Consider the following 17,737-nt stretch of genomic DNA (forward strand, 5'->3'; position numbering starts at 1 on the left):
TTAACGGAATGAGCTTTCAGTCCAATGTACAATTGTAGATACTACTCTAATTCGTTGATTATTTTGAAACCTTTCCATATTTTAAATGCTAATATCAATTATTCTTCAAAAATAAAAACCGTAAAACATATAGTGTTTTGTAGTAGGGTTGATGCCTTACCCCACATTATCTTTTTGGTAGGCGTAAGATATCGCGTTAGTGGAGGTGGAGGCTTTCTAAAATAATTTAATTTAAAAAAAATATTTACTTATTGACAGATACTTACTTAGTTTTTTTTTTGTATCGGGATTAGTGCCCTACAATATGACCAGATCTAGACTTGTATAACATCCATAAGCTATTATTCCCAACAGAATATGAGTATCCACTGCGTATGCCAAAGTAGCACTAATATGCTCAAACTTATGTCTTTTTCAAAGGTACCATTATTATGTTAGCAATGGAGGGGATCGCTATGGAGGAGATCGCTATGGAGGGGGCGGCGGTGGGGATAGGTACCCCAGCAGGCCAACCTATGGATCGACTGGGGGATCTCGAAGGCCCTACGGTGGTGGCGGTGGTGGAAACGGATACAGAGGAACTTACGGAGGATACGAACCGGGATATAGACCACCAGGTAAATCAGTTACAGTATTTTTTACTTCGATCGAGCATTTTTTTGAATGGAAATTTAAACAACAAAGTATGTTGAGTTACATATTTTTACAACGTTTTTATTAGGTCGTATTCTTATTAATCCGTTGGTTGTTTATCCGGTACAAATCTTGCAATCGATTTATAACTAACTTCCCGACTAGCTAGACATTTGAAACTTTTAAAATATATCAGAACACGATGCCAATGCATTCTTTTAAAACTTTTAGCCATCTTTAAGTAGAATTGAATTCATTTTCAGCTAATTCTGTTTTGTATGAAAAGTTATTTCGGAAGAAATCCGTAATCTAATCCACTATTATTGGTTGCTAGGGGTCTGGGGTCCTAGCAACTAAATTATTAATATATACGTGCGTTACTATGAAAATCAATATGAGTTCAGTATTATTTCTATCAGATACAATTTTTGGTACTGTTCGGTTAAAGCGGATACAGCGGAAAACGCATTTTGAAAATAGCCGATAAACTGGATTATTTGTTAGTTTGGGTTAGTTTAGGTTTGGTTAGGTTAACCTAACAAATAATCCAGTTTATCGGCTATTTTCAAAATGCGTTTTCCGCTGTATCCGCTTTAACCGAACAGTACCCAATTTTTTTTTATCGTTTAAGCTAGTCAAGTCAAGTTTATATGATTCAACAGAAAATTTAAAAACGCTATATATAAAAAGTTCTTTTTATCTTGTAATTATTTTAATATTCGTTGCAATCTTTGCGATGTTAATTATTTTTTTCGTGATATTATCTAGGAATCCCCAGCGGCTACGACAACAGCGCTGGGGGACTTGCTCCGGTTGGTGGATACGGAGGCATTCCAGACGGGCCTGGTCCGCGACCTCATGGCGCAAGATGTGACGATGCAGACACCTACAAACAGGTCGGATCAAGACAGCGTATGCGCAGACAGTACATCAGAAGATTCACAACTGCGCAATCTTTGACTCATTGCCAAAGGGAGTGCGCAGAAGCCAGAGACTTTATTTGCAGATCTTTCAATTACCGGTAAGCATAACTCTTTCTTTCAAATGATTATAATGGATTTGATAATCAAGTGACGTTTTGGTGAAACTGAGCTAATTAAAGTATTTTTTGAAAGATCAAGCATTTTAATGTAACAATATGTATCCGGCATTAAATCTAGCATTATTTGACACTGCAAGCAATTCAAAATTACTCATAAATACGATATTTAAATGATGTCTGAATTTATTTTCTTTTCAAGTTTTTAGTTGCATGACTTAATAATTATTGTGTTAATTACTAAACAAATAATTCTTCTTCAATTTCTATTCTCGCGAAAACGATGTTCATTCGGTATCTCTCTCTGCCCATTTTTGAATAATAAAATGCCTAATTCTTGTCAAATTTATGATCACAGAGATTATCAATATATTTTTTTATCGTAAATATTTCACTATAATAATGTCGACATAAATTATACTGATGGTTTTATAAATGCGTTTAAAAATTAATAAATGTAAAAAATCTTAACACCACTGCACATTTATGTACTGAAATATGACTATATTCTAAAACATTAGAGCAAGAGGTTTAAAAGAATACTATTTTATGTAATAAAAATACTTTATGAAGTCATCAAATATTTAAAATAAATATAAAAGATAATAAGGCTTCAAAATTATATAAATAGATTATCTACAACGTTTAATGTATGTCCAGGATCATGCTTTGAAAATAGAAAAAAGCTCCATTTTGACCCACGCTGAGCACGTCCGCCCTTAACATAATATCATTAATTATAATTCGTTATTATTTTGAATATTTCGGGGACCCACGTTTTGCAATATGAATGTAATCGCAGATGTTATGGTCTAACTCTACATTCGTAGTTGGAAGATAGTCTTCAAGAAAAGACAACGGCGGAGATCTCTGCCAGGCCAACAAGGCTACTCCTAGATGTCAAGCTTTTAATATTTTTTTTGTCTGATGATGAACATTCTTGTCTCCCGCAGTGATAACGCCGTAGCATACGGAGACAACGATAGAGACAACTGCGAACTGAGCGACAGGGATTCCCGCGACATGGACCCTGCAGATTCTTCACATTTCGACACCACCGGAAACTATGACTTCTACGAACGCTCTGCTGGAAGAAATGGAGACGATTGCCTTGATGGTAAGCGAACGTTATTTACATACGTCACTATGAATCCTGTAATATTAACCATTTTAGAAATAACTATGAGCATCTTGAAACGCCAACTTCAGTTCTCATTGTTAAATGTTTATAATTTAAGTTAATTGTTTATTCTCCCAATGTGCAGAACCAACCTGCCACTGGTAATGCCAATTGGGAGGGCGATAACTATGTTCTACGAAATTGCTTCGGTTGTTGATATATTCCACCTACGTGAGAATGAGTTTAGGTGGACATTGTTTTATAAATTCTTAAAATAGGGTCTGCTTAACTCATCCGGTGTACTTCCTTCTACCTATCTAATTTATCTACTCATCTATCTCTTTTTTTAATGTAATACTGTTATATTTATATATCTTTGTTTCTAAATATCATGTTGTAAACGTCTTAAACTTATAATTTGTAATGTCCACATATGTTAAAAAAAAAAAATTGAAATAATGTAGTACCTATATACTTTAACGGTTTTTTTCTAAATAATAGTAAGCCAAGTCTGCAATGAAGATGGCATGGAGTTCACCCTTCGTACACCTGAAGGCTTTATAGGACGTATCTATACTTATGGCTTCTATGATCGCTGTTTCTTCAGAGGAAATGGAGGTACAATCAACGTGTTGAGAATTAGCGGAGCCCAGGGATATCCAGAATGTGGCACACAAAGGGTCAGTGAAAATCCTAAATTATTTGTTTATTAAAAAATTGACCAAGCACCAATTTAAAAAAATATTTTTGACGTTCCATCATTTCAGACAATAATGAATACTATTCTCATTATTAATTTATTGATTGCTTTTATTTGAATTGAGGTACATGCATCCTTTTAGTTGATGTTTTAGTGTTCCACCGGAAGTAGCGACTCGTAAGTTTCGTGGAATGTTGTTTTGAGTAAACTACGCAAATTTTTACGGTGTAGATTGTATCTGGATTGTTCAAATTTTATTTAATTCGGTGGCAATGTTTACATGACGTTCGTTCGTTTTAAACAAATGATTGCGCAAAGACGTTTGTGTTGGAGCACATGTTTACAGACATTTGTATAATTTGTTCACAAACAGATGTATCTTGATAGACCAATATTGACGAAAATGCAAGCTTGGGAGACAATTTTTAGTGTTTCATCGGACGCGTGGTTTCGTTGAATGTTGTTTTGATTAAAGATCGCAAAATTGTATGTTTTAGACTGTCCAGACAACTTTTAATTTGATAGATATATATTTTGCAAGTGTGGATATGCGTTCGTTAAAAACAATTATTATGTGTTCAAACATATGTATAATTTATACACGAACTTGTGTCTTGATGTAAATTAGGCATACTAAATAAAAGTCAAAATTACAATTAATATCGCTTTCTCGTTTTTAGTTTCAAATCATCATTATTAATAATGAATTCTGTATTGTCTACTTTTCATGGTGAATATTTTCAGTATGGTGACACCATGACCAACATAGTCGTGGTGCAGTTCAGTGACAACGTGCAAACAGGCAAAGATAAACGATTTAATCTGACCTGCCTGTTCCGAGGTCCCGGAGAAGCGGTGGTCACGTCAAACTACATCGGGGCCGGGTAAGGAAAATCATTCTCAAACTTTTGAATGTGATTGCGTAATGCGATTTGTTTTATGTCGCAAGTAACAGATTAACTGAATGAATCGTTTTGTTTAAATTTAGCATGTGAAGGTACCGATCTATTGTGATATTTTAGTTAATGCAAGTTATATTGATATCAATATGCTGTCTTCGTTAAATGAATTGCCTTAATCCAGATTTTTGTCAAAATCGAGTAAAGTTTAGGAAATTTGTGTTCCCGATCATAAAATATATACAAAAAAAACATATTTAGTACAATACTGCCCTTCTTAGGAAGAAGGCAGTAACTGACTCTCACACACTTTCGAGATAAGTGACATAATGTGCTTTTTCTCAAACTTTAGTACTGTGAATTAATAAAAAACGATGGTAATTTTTATTAGTAGGATGTTAAAATACAAACAAATTAATAATAAACAAGAAGTAACTGCAATGAATAGGTGCAATTACTGCCTTTTTGCTAAAAAATGTATTATTTTAGAAGATGTCAATTTTTTCACTAAGGATTTTAACAATATTTTAGTGATAATACTGATTTTAAAGTGAACAGAATATATAGCTTTCAAAATTACCTAACGGATGGCATTCATAACTCAATTCCACAAATTTTGCGAGTTACTGCCTTTTTCCTTAGAAGGGCAGAATAGAGCTGTTAGCAATGTATAATAATTATGTTAAGCCATATATTATTTCCTAATCACTTTATATGGTTTAAGATGATTTATTTTACGAGGGCAGTTTATTTTTATCAATTTAAAAAAAAAACATAATAATATCAAGACGTATCAACTTCTCAGTTTTTCTCAATCATGCGTGTTTATATAATATAATATACATAATCATTGAAGTAACTAATTTCATTTTCATATATATTTAAATTTAGTTTTTAATTGATTATATTCTCTAGATGTCTGATTGTATGTATAGCAAAATTAAAATCACAAGTTGTAAAAATAGAGAGAAAATTCTCTATTGTCTAAACTTCGAATAACGTAGAAAACCACTTTTCAGATCAATATTTAATACTGGTTTATTATAATTCTATACTTATATTTTTTATCTATAATATTCAACTATCTTAAACGATAGATTTAAATTTTACCAACTTAAGATGTTAATACAGAATTTTTAAGGGTCTAAAGTCACGGCTGTCAGTTACTTTTAAAAATATTATAATAATAATATACAAGGCGATAGATTTCTTTAAAGTCTTCAATGTCAAATTAATCTTGTTTTTATTCATTCATGATCTCCTGGTGTGGTCCATCATATTTAGAAAAATATATATTTATTTTATCTTTTAAATATTCATTTCCACCTATTATAATAATGTACTTATAATATTTCATACTGTGGATCTAGGTCATTAATTGCCTGTTGATGTGTCGCTAGCATGAGAATTTTGCATGTGCAAGCTAAATAATTATTTCATTTTTTTTATCAAGCATGACTCATGACTCTTTATATCATATTTTGAATGGTTAATTCATCATTTAATTTATTATCCAATATTAAAAAACGTGATGGAATTTGGAATGCCAAAATCACATTTTAGATTATTTTTTATACTTATCATGTAGGTTACATATTTATGTATTTCTTGCACGTTTAAAATCATATAAATTAATATTTTATTTTTAAGACGAAAGTCATTAATTTTAAATACCTATATTATTATATCGCTATATAATATACATAGATTACTAATTAATTAGAATGTATGCAAGTAAATTTGTATTAATCGTATTTTAATGTAAGTAATTACTTACTAACTGCGTATATAACTTAGAAAATGACTATAATTTACCAATTTTATTTTTAGAATGACGTAGATGTATTTTTTGGTTTAAAAACATATATATGTATTGTATTACTTTGGTGCATGAGTATCAAACTAATAGATACTAACGAACCACTTCAAATAATGCCGGTTATTAAAATTAAAAAAATAAATAAATTATAAAGCCATATCTTTACACAGTCTGGATTGTAAAATACATTTCATCTTATCTTAGGGGTCTGAGAATAAAATATACCGTGAGAACATTATACTTACCGAAATCGATCACTTTCAACCAGGAGCGCACACATTGGGGGGGGGTTCGACAGGCCCACAACGAGGTATAGTTGGCCATGGCCACGAAATCCGTACAAGTATGATGAGGAATGTCGCACTTGCTGGCGACATTCAAAACAGATGTCTAAAGCGTCAATTACAATGAGCTACTTTACAAGCTGTTTGTGGCGAATTTAAAAGCGGGCAATTCAGCTACTGCGATTGTGATGATGACACACAAAACTTTCCATTCGCTGAGAAGCCAATAAGCTAGCGACTATTTTGACAGAACGTAGTTCGTATTTTTACCGGGAGGTCGCTACTACGCTCTACTGCGCAGACGCAGTAGGCCCACACGCCGGCGTGTAGCGTGTAAAGTTGACCGGCTTTCAACTTTCCTCGGTAGATTGTTTACAATCTGCTTGTTAGCATGTTCGATGATGACACTGGGCGACTTTACAGGCAGATTGTAAATTCGCCAACAAGCAGCTCGTAAAGTAGCTCAATGTCATTGACGCTTAAACCACGTGAAGAGTCTCTTCTTATTAACACTACAACACTGATCCAATGACAATAGTAGTAGCTGCAGTGAAGTAGAATACAGGCTTTGGAATACTTGTGAATCGAACTTGGCAGTCACGGTAACAAAGAAAGAGTTTTGGGTCATTTTTTTTTCAAAATCATCTCTAAAAATATTGTAGATAAATAGACAATACAATAACCAGACAGTCAGATTGGGTTTACATAAATATAATCATTTAAATTTGTTAATCATATATCTATACGGCGTTATTTGAAGTGAACGAAGCCAGATGGTATTTTGAGGCATCGCCAAATCTGAATCCAGTTGGGGGTGGAATGATGTTGTTGACAGGTCCGGAAGCCCGATCCCCATCGAATACCTGCCCGCTGAGAACTCCCTCAGTTCCAAGGTCCGCCTGATGATACTCTACCAAGGAAGACCCACCACAACCATCGCGGTTGGAGACCCGCTTACATTCAAGCTTGAAGCCCAGGATGGATATAATTACCTGACTGACATATTCGCCACCAATGTTATCGCGAGAGATCCGTATTCTGGAAGATCTGTGCAGTTGATTGATCGATACGGGTAAGACAGTTTAATTCATATTTTTCACTGACTTATTAATGGACATATCTGCCCATATACACCTGGGTCTGCTCATATAAATCTACTCAAAGACTATAGATACATCTAGACGCCACCCGTTGCATTTCTAAATGAAGCCGCGTGCCGTGCGTTTGGTTTATGGGCGAGCGAACGCATTCGTCTACAAATGTTCGAGACCATAGACAATTTCGCCAGTACTCGCACTAGACGCTCAGAATTAAAATATATTTTTTTAGTTTTTTTACGTTATATAGTATTAATAAGCGGTCAAAATGCAACCATTAGGTAAAGATATCCATAATTTAAGTTATTTTAAAGAAACACTAGGTCACTGATATTAAAATATATAATAATATACAAATAAATTATCACGAACATGTATCAACTTAACTATGAAATGTAATACCATCTTCTTAATTATCAGTACGGCTACCATATTTTAATACAACACACAGAACCATCTTTTCTACTTAATTAACTAAAAATATTTACCACTGACTTTATGTTTAACATAAAAAATAGTAATTTTAGCAACACGGTTATCGACGCTTAGTTATGCAATAAGCTAAGATTTGCCGGCTACATCATAGCAAACCATCTCCCAGATCTGTAAACCTTTTATCTTACTCTAGCGCGTGTCGCAGAGATTATAAGGGTACCGAATACTTTCTCACTCGCACTTATGCAGCGTTTTTGTTCAGGCCTTGATTCTACCATTTTGTAAGCAAATGCATATATTATAACATGAATGTGGTTAAAAATAGACACTGTAATACTGGTAGGTATTACAAATATGCTTTGTCTTTACATCATTGTTTTTATATGACAAAAAGGGTTACAGACCAGGGATCCACAGTAGCAAAGGCCCTGGAACCCTAAAATGATTTGGAAAATCAATGAATTGGAAGACGGGTTTCCAATTCTATATACCTACATATAGTTCGAAACATTCAAATCGATTTAATCTCAGAAGGTATAATATGTACAAATAAATTCTAAATTCGATAGATCACGGTTGGCTCATTGTCACGAAATAAAAAATAATTTCGAAACACTATTATTAACTTGCTAAACTTGATAACGTTTACTTTTCCGAATATTTTCGTGAAATAATAAAATTTGTGAGTACAAGCAAAAAGTATTAATTTGAAAAATATCTATTTTAATTACGATTTAATAAGATGCTTTTAGGGGCCCCGTGTATACCTATATAGCCCAAAGCCGCTTCAAGCGGAAATCTAGCCCTGTATACATCTACAGCTGTCAGCTATAAAATAATGTGTATTAAATCTCACACTAAATCTGTAATGGAAAATCTAATTTAATCATTAGACTTGGTAGTATTCGTTTTTATTTAATATCCGTTGACAAAAACCTTATTCTTTATTTCTAGCTGCCCTGTGGACAGTTACGTATTCCCAGAACTGGACCGCGGAAGAAGTGGCGACAGTCTCGAGGCAAGGTTTAACGCCTTCAAGATTCCAGAATCCAACTTCTTGGTCTTTGAGGCGACCGTGAGAACTTGCAGAGATGGATGTCAACCGGTAATTATTAATTAAATATTAAATAATAATTGCAACTTCCCAGCTGTCGTAGTCAAGCGAGAATTAATATAATATGGTGCAATGTTTGTCTATATTTCATACAATATAATATTAATCATCAGAATATATTCAAATTTTGACTATGCCCACCTATACTCATCCTCACGCCAACAATAGCCGACAACTTATGAGAAATAGCGACGCGATAAAAAAAAACAGGGCATCACGGAGGATTTACTTTGGTCATTATAACGTACCCATATAATATAATGTTAACGTGACAATTTTGCCGCAAATTGATTACCAGCCTGCCTCACCATACTTTTTCACCATACTTGCCTGCTTTACCATACTTTCATATAAGCTGCCGCCCATAGGTGTTTACCCTCCCAATTGGTATTATCAATTTAGTTCTGCACCTTGGGAGAACAAACAACGGATGCTCTCGATTCCTAAGATAATCATCAGACACACAAGCCAATCGCAACCATAACTTTATAATATTATGTATTTTAATCATGTCATGTCGTTGGTTACTTTATAAATAGTTGCATACCTCATATTATCCTTCAGGACACTAATATCATAACAATCCTCTTCGCATTTTAGGCCTATTGTTCGAGCGGTGCTGGAAGGTCGGAGCCTTCCTTCGGCAAAAGACGTCGCCGCGACGTGAATGGCACCATCATTGAACAGGAGATGAATCACAATGGTTCTGACGTCACCGTGATAAATGGCACCGCAGGGGTTATAGACAACTATGAAGACGAGGAGGGTGAGGCGAGACCGGAAGGGCCCCCGGAATACCCGGAGCATGTCAGGGAAATGATAGAGGTATTGTATTGCCGCCAAAATTTAAATTAATTTGAGTTACATAATAAAGAAACCGAACTGTTATTATTAGCCAATACCAAAGACTAATTATTATCATTGTATTTTCGTAACATCCTTGTTTGGGTGTTAAATTAATTTCAAATTTAAAGTAAACATTTACTAGAATTTGTGTCAATTACTGGGGTGTTAAGTTAACTAAATTATTTTATTAGACACATCGGTAGTAGACAAACGAAATTTAAATTGTTTTATGTATATTGTATTTATATAATACTATTGAACAATCTTAATCGAAGATAATCAATTACAAGTTACATGTATATTGAAAAATAACAATAATTGAATTGACTACAAATAACAAGTACCTACGTAATAATATTTATTTTCCTCAACTATAAATAAAGGAACGTAAAAATCCTTTCAATTTCCAATCAAGTTTAGTTACTTACCTATGTCTGTATCTAACTACAGACTATTATACTGAATTTTAATGTAATTTATTTCTTAAATAAACGTTTTGCTGTTTGATAAAGGTCTTCGAATCACGCGACGAGTTGATGTTGGGAGCCAGGCATGTAGCTCCAGCACCAGCGACTGTCTGTCTTACAGCTGGAGAATACCACGGACTTTTGACTGCAGTGGTCCTGCTTGTTTGCCTTCTCTTCACCGTCATCCTAGTGTTCATGTTTGCGTACAGGTAAATCCAAAAACCTACCTCCCTCTCTGAAGGTAGGTTATTCAAACAACCATTTATTTTGCAACTCTCGTTTATTATTCCGCCAAATGATTATATTCCTTTTTACGATAGATTTAACTCTATCCATTCTATAACATTCTTATAATAAATTATTGATCTAGTCACAAAACAATTAAATTGAACCGACCAACTCATCGAAGTATAGAGTTATGACGTTATGAGTATTTTGTTGAACATTCGATGTCTGGCAAGTACACATATTGTTTTTCAATTTGTGTGTGAGTCAGGGTATGGACCTAATAGGTTAAGCAAGTGGCTGACATCCATTTCTCGTAAAAAAACAAAATCTGTTAATACAAACCTCTACTCTGTGGAGGCCCATATGATCCTATTAGGATCGAACATGGTCGGAAATAATATTATGTGAACAATTTATGTTTATTTATACTCTTTAGTGTCACCATCTGCAACCATTAATAATTTACTGCTGACTTACATTGTCCTCATTCCAATACTCATCAGCTGTCGTTTTATTCAATTATATATATTTCTTTATCTTGTTAATATTTATTTGACAGACGATACTGGGGAGTGATGAAGAAAAACGTTGCTGCGGATAGACAGTCAACGCCGTCCAACTTTCCACCACAACGTCAGCAAAACTCCAGAATATCCATCTTTGGTGCCGGACTCCATAAGTCTTTCGCTACCGGGTAAGATCATAAACACTTATACTTAACATTATAAAATCACAAACGTGTAAACATTTAGTAGGTGTGTACGTGTGTTCTGATAAAAACAAGTCTTCCTAATTTCATATCAAATATCAAAGTCTGAAATATTCAATTGATTGTCTTACAATAATTCTTGTAGATATAATATTGTACATATGTGATAAATTACACTTACATATTTTAACCCAGTGTTTCCCAATCAGTGTATGGCGAAAATTTTATGTCTTAAATATTGACCGATAATATATTATTTATATCATTATTTTACTATGTCCGATCCTAATGAGATCATATTATTATGGGACTCCACAGAGTGGAGGTTTTATGTTGACAGGTTTTGTTTTTACGAGAATTGGATGTAAGCCACAAATTGAAAAACAATATGTCTACTTGCCAGACCCAGGATTCGTACTTGGGACCCACGACGTTATAGGCCGACGCTTAAGCCGCGCGGCCATTGTGGGCATTAAAAATACATACTTAATCCGATCGAAATAAAATTCATAACTGTGTTATTTCATAGCTAAAATTTTAAATAAATTAAAAGTACCTAATTGAACAATTTTGGTGTTTCGCTAACTCAATATATTTGAAGACAGTATTGTAACAAATTTCATAATAATAAAGTAGGGACATTGAAATATTCGGACAAATCTGACGACTTCATCGAAATGGCTTGTTATCAGGGCACAATAAATACCTACCGATGTTATTTAACATAACCATAACGTATTAAAAAAAATAATTGTTGTAGAAATCTTTCTCGAGCCTGTGACTTCAGCCGAGGAATGCCGGAGGTTATTACGCCCAGATCGAGTGCCGGCCCATTTGACGATCCAAGCGAACCCATTTACACCGATCCCTCCCTGTTCGAGCGGCCCAGATCCCTTCGCTCCCTGGATGCCAGGCCCCACCGCAGGCACGAAGGCGCTTAATCCCACCAATCAACGGAATAGTCACTGCCTCTTTTTGGAGTAGTCTGCAGGCCTTACCTTCAACTCATCTCTATTAATTGCGTGGCATTCGGGCAATACGTGATAACTTTTTGTCAATGATTTTCTTAAATATTTTTTTTTAAATCCAATTTCAACACACCTTAAATTCTTGTAATAATTTCATTTATTTAATAATGTTTTAGTCAACCGATTTTCGTATCCATTGAAAGGAAAAATATCATGTAATATATATAAATTTTCTTGGAGTTATCATGTTTTGCCCAATCACTACGCAATTATTTATAGCTGATGATGTTATTTTGTGTCATTATAATATTATAATAGCGCAGGTATCATAATATTATAATATAAATATTATATTTTGTTTCTTGTTTGCATCATTTTTATATATCAATACTGAAATGACCAGTTCAATAAAATGTATTACGTGAGTAATATAAGTTTCTTTTTTCACTGCGCAAGCATTATTTTATTCGCTAACTGGAGTAAAAAAAAAATTTGAAAAAATTCGACAAAAAAAATATTTATGTAAATACTGAAAATATATCAAATACAAACGAGACAGGATAATATATACATAATCTAAGTAAATTTAGAATTATATTGTTTTTCATTTTTTTTTAATTTTGAAACTATTTCTACATAAATGGGTTTTTATTTGTTCATAGCACGATCATTATTAAATCTTATGCAAGTTTCATTATTTTATACTTGAATCAAAATAGCTACGTGGCGTTACTGCCAAAAGTTGATAAGTCTTGAAATCATGTTATGAAGTAATTGCAATTTGAAAGTTTGACATGCCCTCTATTTTTTGTGCTTTATGTGCATGTTCTATAATATATCTGAAAGCCGTGTTTTTTTTTCTAGCATACACTTTTATATAATATACCTATACACATAATCCGCTGTTATGTCGTAACTCTAAATACATAAATTATCGACTTACCAACTTTTCGCAGCAACCCCACGTAATTAATATACGTTATACAAATCTTTTAAGTTTCAATTTACAATATGAAAGACTTAAAAAAGCAATTTATTATTGTGTAGTGAAGTATAAATTTTGTTTATGGTTTTTTAATGTAATTCTATTACTTTATTAAATTAAGAGTTTTTCTTAGACTTAGTCACTTACTAAACAAAGTAATAATGCTAAAAATAATACTATACTATATTAATAATTTAGATATAATGGCTCGTTAAGTAATATGTGATTATTTTGTTAACTATTTTTTGCACTTTCGCTTGACCTCGCCATCACTTATCTATCTTCATTTTAACTTTTTTTATTTTTTTTCTATATTTTTCGTTTTTTTAATATTTTTCTTACTAAATAAATGCTTTCAAATACTTAAAAATTAAAAGTTATCCATTATTAATTAAATATCATCCTGCCAGGAATTGTGCAGATGTATCGTATTTATTATTAATATATTTATAAAATATATATATTACTTACCTATTTTATTTTTTTAATAATTATAGATAAACCTAGTCGTTTATTGAAGAAAATTTATCCAATATAAGAAATAAGCAGTAAATTATAATAACAATCAGATAATTAAAAAAAAATCGTTTTATAATAAAAATAACACCTAACAATTAGTAGACAAAAGTTAATTTTACATGGATTGATAAGTGATACGCGTAGGTTCTGGATTTTTAATACAATTTTTTTAATACAAATTTACATTTATCTTACAATATTTGATTTGAAACAAAATAACAAATTATCTTAATATAATTATATATTATTCTTTACACTAGAGTACATGTCTATTTTTATAAATCACTGTTTATTTCATTCATTATTTTTTGTCAATGTTTCAGTTAAAATGTCACCTAAATCATCCAGCAAAAGTCGATAAGTACCAAATTATTTTCACATAAAACATTAATATTAAAATTTCATAACTACTATTAATTGTACCAATTGAACGCATCAGGTACAAATTAGTTTTCATGGCAAAATATCAATGTTGCAGTTAATAATATAGTTTTCCAAACATTGAAAACATTTTGGCAAAAGTCAATAAGTACGCAACTATTTTCACTTATATTATTTTCAACATTTCATACATACTATTATTACATGCAAAGTATAAAACTTACTTTACTAAAATGACTCGTTTTAGTTAATAATATTATTTTTCAACATTTCTATAATGTCCTTATTTTCATCAGTTATACAACAAAATGCATATTGCACAATTTTCTGATACGATGATATTTTTCGGGACCTGGTAATGGGTAGTATTAACTTATTTTATAGGAAACAAAATGTTTTATTCATTTATATATGTTACTTTAGCATTACTTGAACTTAAAAAAGAAGTAAGTAAGTAATTTGTCGTTAAAATCTTTTCGAACTTTCATTAGTAATGGTTGGTTTATCGGAAGATCTTTTAAAACTTACGACTTGTGTACCTATTTCATAATTATTAATACAAACACAATAGTATTTGTTTATAACATAATAATTAATGAAATTAACATTTTTATGAATTGTTTACTTACTACTTTTGTATTCCTGCCGTATTTTGTAATTACTAAAAAATAAATTAATTAGTTCTTCATTTGTAGTTTTATTTAAAAACATATTATCTATATACCTATTATATTCCTTTCCCATTTTGTTGCTGATTTTATAAAAATAAATATGATAATTACAGGAAAGCGTGTAACCATTATAATACAATTCTCTAATAATACTACGATCCTAGTCATTCATTGCCCCCACAAGGGGGGGCTGACAGGGCTCTAGCCTGGGGGCCCGGGTTCTGGGGGGCACCACGTGGCGCGTCTACATTATAAGTGAGATAAACACACATCACAAATTTGCTCTAATGGTAAAAAAGTCGCCTGCGGCGCTATTTTACTTTAAAAATATTGCTATTTTAAAATATGTGATTGTGTGATGCAAATTTTGAATATTGTGTGTCGATATTCGAAAACTTCATAACACAAATGAACTTATTGAAAAATACATAAAATCGTTAAAGATATACACACTGAATACCCTTAATTTTACCTGGAATACCATTTGGGAAACGCTTCAAGATGTGGGGGCCATGATCCTAATGTAAGAAGCACTTGCCTTGCATATGTATCCTAATAACTACACTATTTGAGGCATTTCAAAATTCATAAAGAAATTACACAATCAGTTACAAGTAATACCGTCAATAACGTTTATTCGTGTGTGGCATCAGAATTGCTTTAAAATTTATAATTTACCTCGTCAACCTATTGGTCAGAACCCTCACCCGGAAAGCGGAAAACAAGTTATCGAACCTCATTTAATCTATGTTTTATTCTACGATTTTTGATGTTGGTAAGTTTGTGATGTGTTCTGTTATGTATCAGGTTAGGAATCAGTATACAGTGGCTACATAAGTGATTCGTGAGTATATTAGATTAATTGTTTGCTGTAATGCCTGTTTAAATATTATATAGGTACCACTAGTAAACCATTTTTACCGTGCTCACTGTATACTGATTGATCTATAGATATATAAAAAAAAGTAATTGTACGATTAACAAAATTGTATTATTTAATAATATATACAGTTTGAATGACTTTCTGCTGGAAAGGCTTTTATGGAACTCGTGGACAACGCATCGCAAGAGTTGAATTAGGTACTTATTTTACTACATCCGCGATAGGTGCCAATGGCTGCTGGTTCTCAACCTACACTACAGACACACAACCAGAGAAGAAGGGGTAAGAGCCATAGTTCAGGTGCCCCATATAAGACGGATTACCAAAAGCAAGCAAGGCGGCGTGCGGGTCATGAAAGATTCTATTGGTCAGCAAATACAACAACCTTACAAAATAAATAATTGAGATTGCTTTAACACATGGATAGTGAACGGTAGAAAGGTCGCGTAAGTGGGTGGAGTAGGGTAGTGAGTACTCACTGGGTAGGGGTCTTGTACTTGTATTACTTCCGATCAAGGCTCGAAATGGACCGGAGCGCCATTTCGGGTCGTAAAATCGACAACATTGTCGTTCCGTCTCGTGCGAAAAATAATTTTACCGTTTGAGCTAGAATGGCCATATAACAAAAAATCAAACACACTTATTTTTGTAAACACACATAAAAAGAGATACTTAACTATGTTAATATTTTCGGAAAATTAACGAGCGCTCCGGTTCGTAAAATTTTACATTTCGAGTGCTGCTTCCAATTCATATCACCACGTAATCAGTAGGTATAAAAAGTAATAATATAGAGCTACTACTAGGGCTCCGCATGAATTCTAAAAAACTTGCGAAAAAGTACAACATGAAACCTTTCTGAAACGAAGATGTATTATGTATATCAGTGGCGAGAGGTGGAGGTAGGCTGTTAAAATTCAATATGAATAGTACACAGTAAACTTTGTTGGTCATACATATATTTTGTTTTCATTGAACTAAGAATAAAATTCGCAAATGGTGCTAGTTCATCAATCAATTCAATTATTAAACCCTGACTAAACCAAATCATAATAGTTTAGGTATGCTACGGGCAATCCGACAAAAATTATACACACTTTTTTAGTCATATTTATTACAGATGGTGTTGGTTAGGTTTTTAAAATTCATTAAGCCCTGCCCAACCAAACTATAATCGATGAAAAATATTCTTCTATCTAAAATCATACTCATCCGGCAAACATTTTCCGCCAGCCGAATCCGTTTGAGATAAAATTTGAGACCTTTTTAGCTTTTCTTTAGTTAAAAGAAAACTCAAGAAGCAAATTTTAGAAAAATCCATTCCAGTTCATAGTGGAGAGATTTTTTATTTAGATTTTCTTGCAAAAAAAATCGACGGCGAATTATATTTCCTTGCCCAGTATTTTTTATATGCGATTATCATGATGATATTCCGTATTGAGTCAAAATTGAGTGTGAATACTTCACTTTACTTTATGTCCATTGGATCCATTGATGTCATTGATTGGATCAGTTCCAATTTTCGAAAAAGATTATAAAGCTTTTGGTTAAAATTGCATCCTATTTATTTGAAAATCATATTTCAATTACAAAAATTAATGAGTTCTTCATCAATAACTTACTCGCATGCGGTTATAGTGATTTCACACGACTTTTTAACTAAATAAGCTTAAGCTACCAGAGACAACAGTAAGTGGACGGAGTGGTATTTTACTTATGCTTTAGGGCGGCATTTTATCTAGTGTGTAACATCACTGACAATAAACTTACATAGTATTCCGATAATCTGAAGGCACTAATTAAAATATGAAAGGTTTTTACGTAGACAGAATATTATATTATTAAAATAACAGTACATTTTGTAAAACCGTGCGTAAAATCGGATAATACCGGAAGACTTAGACCTCTCAAAACCACACCACACCCCGCACACCGAAATA

At 32.7% G+C, this 17,737-nt stretch overlaps 1 protein-coding gene across 1 annotated transcript in view; it reads left to right on the forward strand.

The window, feature by feature from the left end:
• Window positions 1–12,331, forward strand: part of nompA (no mechanoreceptor potential A) — a 36,733-nt gene extending 24,402 nt beyond the window's left edge. Inside the window, exons 11-21 of the mRNA XM_085943974.1 lie at window positions 439–617; window positions 1,402–1,654; window positions 2,626–2,789; window positions 3,294–3,472; window positions 4,237–4,376; window positions 7,330–7,566; window positions 8,981–9,131; window positions 9,741–9,965; window positions 10,499–10,662; window positions 11,241–11,375; window positions 12,151–12,331. Of these exons, the coding sequence (XP_085800100.1) occupies window positions 439–617; window positions 1,402–1,654; window positions 2,626–2,789; window positions 3,294–3,472; window positions 4,237–4,376; window positions 7,330–7,566; window positions 8,981–9,131; window positions 9,741–9,965; window positions 10,499–10,662; window positions 11,241–11,375; window positions 12,151–12,331 (2,008 nt within the window). The remainder of the gene's footprint in view (window positions 1–438; window positions 618–1,401; window positions 1,655–2,625; window positions 2,790–3,293; window positions 3,473–4,236; window positions 4,377–7,329; window positions 7,567–8,980; window positions 9,132–9,740; window positions 9,966–10,498; window positions 10,663–11,240; window positions 11,376–12,150) is intronic.
• The last annotated feature ends 5,406 nt before the right edge of the window (window positions 12,332–17,737 follow it).

Source organism: Rhyacophila brunnea, unplaced genomic scaffold, assembly GCF_057557595.1.
Source record: "Rhyacophila brunnea isolate RB1 unplaced genomic scaffold, BYU_Rbru_1.0 scaffold_16, whole genome shotgun sequence".
In the NCBI taxonomy this organism is placed as follows: domain Eukaryota; kingdom Metazoa; phylum Arthropoda; class Insecta; order Trichoptera; family Rhyacophilidae; genus Rhyacophila; species Rhyacophila brunnea.